Here is a 4,447-nt window from a genome sequence, read left to right as displayed (position 1 = left end):
TCAATTGTTTTAAGTGTGAAAAATGGTTAGAAGTCATTTTTTTCAGTGCCACTGTAACTTTGAACCGTCACTATAAACAGATCGTTGTAAGTCAAGGACACGTGTATCAGCATTAAATTTCCTGTCCTAATTGCCAATCTCTAGCCTGCCACTTCCTCTACCTCCAATTATTACTGACTGCTTGTTTCTCTCTAGGACAGGGGTGTGAAACTCAGGTCAGCACGTTAGCATCGGCAACTTCTTTCCCCTTCACTTAACCGGGTGTGGGTGTGGCCAGTGCATGATGCATCCAGCCCACGGGGCCGGGAGTTTGACAGCCCTGCTCTAGGATGATGGATGACAAAGGCTAATAGTTACTTAGATGGTGGGTGAATAAAGAGAAATACTATTTTAACACTATCTTGCCCTCCTTATGCTGGTTTAGGACTATAATAAAGATTTGATTGATAGATACTTAAGCACAATGGCTTAAGCTTTTTCACTCATGGGCTTGGAATAATGAAGGTCCAGTAGAAAATAAAGATACAGCCAGGACATGTTTATGCCATGTGCCAGCAAATGTGGAAAGGCCCTATAATTGGTTCACAGGTTTATTTGATATCATTGTGATCTCAGGGACATTCAGAAGCAGGATATGATTTAAAATTACCCTGAAGAGGGAAAATAAAAATATTTCCATTTCTATTGTGAATTTGAAGAGTGCTTCAGCAGCTAGGAAGAGAGGCTGAGGAGTTGTAAAGTTGAGATCTTTATGAGGTGGGAGACAGATGTGGGTATCACTTTTTAGTACTGTATAATTGTGGGAAGCCGCTCCCCCCTCCTAAAAGAATGAAATATTTTGGGAAATATTAAAAAGGCAGAATATTATATTTCCCCAAAGGGAGAAATGGAAAAACATGCTCTTAAAGACAGAAAGCAGACTCAGTCTTTCTTAATAGCAACCCTCCAGCAGATATTTTGTGCCCATTAAGAAAGACTGGGCCAGCGTATCTATAAAACAAAAGACCTTCAGCTCCAGGGTGATGGGATTAAGAACAGGGCATGATCCTTCAGGACATAATAGGATTAACCCATTACCAATAACAGAAGTCACAGAGATCACTACACTGCATAATCTCATAAGAGGATTTCAGACATTGCACAACCCCACTAGCAGCATCTCTGAAATTTATAAAAATCCATGTACTCATCAAACCAATTGGTCAGCTCTACCAGAACCACAAACCCTGGTGGTTCTGTTCATCCATAAATGGACCTTTCTTTCCAATCAGCCTCTATTTTATTTCTAGCATCTTTCTCCCAGCTTGGAACTGAACCAGATGGATTTTTCTTTCAACACTGTGTTCCTTCTATTCCTTTTCTTGTGCATGTTAATGGTAAAGGTACACCAGTATAGATCTGCCCTTTCTTATCCATCGGGACTTTTATGTTAATGTTCCTGCTATGGGATTACTTTCTAAATTCATGTGTCCTCTAACAATAGTTTCCATTCATTGTAAGTACTGCATAACCTAAAACACTAATGCCTAATACTGTTTCCTATCCTTTTCTTTGCCATTCTTTTTTTCATATATGTTAAATTGTTCAGATTATTGCTCTTTAGGAATGGACTGTTTTGTTTATAATATGTGTGCAACATGTTTTAGATTACATTTAAATTTGAAATAATAACATAGCAGGTCTCCATCATTACATCACATTGCATATTTTGGGAAAAATATTTGTGTTTTCTTAGAATGCATAGCATTTAGCATAGAGAGCCAATTTAGTATAGTAGTTAAGGCAACAGGTTACAAATCAGAAGACTGTGAGCTCTGGTTCTGCCTTAGGCAGAATGGGATGACTTTGGGCTGGTCACTCACTCTGAGTCCAATTCACCTCATTGGGATATAATTATGGGGAAAATAGAAGAAGGAAATAGCATTAGTTATGTTTGCCATCTGAATTATTTAAAAATAATAAATTGGATAAAAAATTAAATAAATATAAAGACTTTAAAGCAAATATGAACTATGTAGAATAATTACATCCATTGAAGAGTGTTTATTTCCATATTTTCTGATGCAAAAATGTTAATTACACACACAAAATACATACATGAACTTAAGCCAAGGAAAATTAATCTAAATAGTGTAAGCAATGTGTTTGTCCTGATGTTTATAATTACAATATCATATCCTCAAGTTAAATATGTTTTGGATTAATATATGACTTCCCAGTCTCCATTTGTTTTTTAGAGATAACCTAGAACAGACACTGTGTAGAGTAAAGCCTTGAAGTATGTGAGGAAGGGGTGGGGTGGGGGAAATAAAATGGAAAGAAAATGATACTAAAATGATTATTTCTCAGATTATAAAGTATTGTAAAAATACAAAGTATTTTTTTATCTGCATGCATGCCAACAAATCGCAATGTAACCTAATTATGAACTGTTTATACATATTTTGGTGGAATCAAAGTTAATTGTTGGAACAACTAAAGAATAAATTATTGCTAAAAGATACGACTTTTCACAAGGACTGTAAAAATAATTCTTTTTAAGAGCTATGTTGGGAATAGAAAATAAAGCTGTTTCAGAATTCAGTGGTCAACCTTTAAACACATTCAGGACAAAATTACAAGAATCTTAGGCTACAGTTAGTCCCTCTGAAAATTAGGATTGTTTCTTGAGTTATAGAATAGCAATACGCAGGGTAACGTTTGTTCTCTCTTGTATTATGCTGTCACAATGCTAGAAATTCAAATAAAACTACAGCACTACTGTTTTTAACCAGTTTTCTTTCTTTTGCTTACAGTCATCTGGTAAAAAAAAGCACTGAATACGTACAGTTGACTAGAGTATTCCTGAAGAAAAAAAATCATACATGATATAAAATTTTGTTAGAAGGTAATTCTATCACCCTGAATGAAAGATCTTCAACATTTATTAGCCAATGAACACATCTGAGATTTTAAGAGAATGAGTGCCATGAAGACAGGCTACAGTATGTCAATTATGTATTGCCACCATCAAGAAAAAAAAAAAATTAGTGGGTGGCCTGGCCATTTTGCCATCATGGCAAGATCAAATTCGGAGGGTGGGTAGGTCAAAACCGATCCACCAGGATTCCCTCCTCCCGTGGAGGGCCTGCAGTTGATCCAGCAGGGAGCCGAAGCCCGTCTGTATCAGGGCCAATTCTTAGGCAGGCCGACAGTGATGAAACTCCGGTTCCCGAAACGTTACCGGCACCCGATGGATGAGAGGCTCAGCCACAAGCGAACGGCACAGGAGGCCCGTTCGTTGCTACGCTGTCGACGGGCAGGGATTTCTGCACCTGTTGTGTACTTTGTGGACTATGTTGTCAACTGTATATATCTTGAAGACATTGTAGAATCAACTACTGTTCGGGACTATATAATCTCCCAGCAGCAATCTGGTGAAGGTATCAGCAATCTTATTCAATTAGCTGAAAAGATAGGGGAGATATTGGCACAAATGCATGATGAAGACCTCATACATGGGGATCTCACAACTTCTAACATGCTTTTGCGACCACCTGTGGAGAAGCTGGAGTTGACATTAATAGATTTTGGACTAAGTTTTATTTCTGGCCTTCCTGAGGATAAAGGTGTTGATTTATATGTCTTAGAGAAAGCCTTTTTGAGTACCCATCCAAACACAGAAGTTCTGTTTGAAGCACTGTTGAAGAAATACTCAGCTGCATCTAAAAAATCAATTCCAGTGATAAAAAAGCTGGATGAAGTACGATTAAGAGGAAGAAAAAGATCTATGGTTGGATAAATAATGCAGACAACACAGGGAGAAAAAGAAGAGGAACTTAAATTTTATATGTCCTTTAAATATTTTCAGTTATGTCTAATAAAATTGAATTTGGTTGTTAACAAAAAAAAAAAAAAAAATTAGTGAAAGGAACCTGGAAGATGCAAGTGAAAAAGCATGGTCCTCTATTTGGAGGGAAAAAATTCCAAAGGTAATATTTCTGGATCCCACTGTATCTAAGGAAAAATGGTCTATTAGAGGAAGTGCGAGAAGTAAAAATTCATCCTGAGCAGCAGTTAAAATTATTCTCAAAATTTAACTGATTTTCAGTTACAGATAATACTATTACAGATAATACTATTTTACGGTAGATTTGGAAAACTGTAATAGGATTTAATAGTTATACAACTATTCCATGCTTTATTACTTTGAAACATCAAATAAATTTACTTTAAAAAAATATGAGATTCTCAGATCTTGAGTTTTAGTATAACATTTGACTTAGTGATGATTTTTTATAACCTGTGATTGTAATATGCAGCCCTCTTTCCACCTTGCTATATTTCTTTTATTTTTGTGTGCATATACATATATGTATAATATACTGAAAAGGTCAACGTAATTCAGTACTGCTTAACATATATACCAAATATTGCTAAAAGTTTATGAAGAGTTTCATGTAAAAAA

The 4,447-nt window shown here is 35.9% G+C and overlaps 1 protein-coding gene across 1 annotated transcript; it reads left to right on the top strand.

Annotated features, from left to right (window-relative positions):
* The first annotated feature begins 3,040 nt into the window (after positions 1–3,040).
* Positions 3,041–3,827, top strand: LOC139315775 (EKC/KEOPS complex subunit TP53RK-like). The gene is given in 1 exon segment (XM_070942240.1): positions 3,041–3,827. A coding segment is annotated over 1 exon segment (726 nt). The 5' UTR covers positions 3,041–3,055; the 3' UTR covers positions 3,782–3,827.
* The last annotated feature ends 620 nt before the right edge of the window (positions 3,828–4,447 follow it).

The sequence above is a fragment of the Pituophis catenifer genome, unplaced genomic scaffold, assembly GCF_029215685.1.
Source record: "Pituophis catenifer annectens isolate HBS135680 unplaced genomic scaffold, rPitCat1.0.hap2 SCAF_3, whole genome shotgun sequence".
NCBI lineage: Eukaryota > Metazoa > Chordata > Lepidosauria > Squamata > Colubridae > Pituophis > Pituophis catenifer.
Note: the sequence above shows the minus strand (reverse complement) of the source record. Positions and strands in the feature narration are given on the sequence as shown.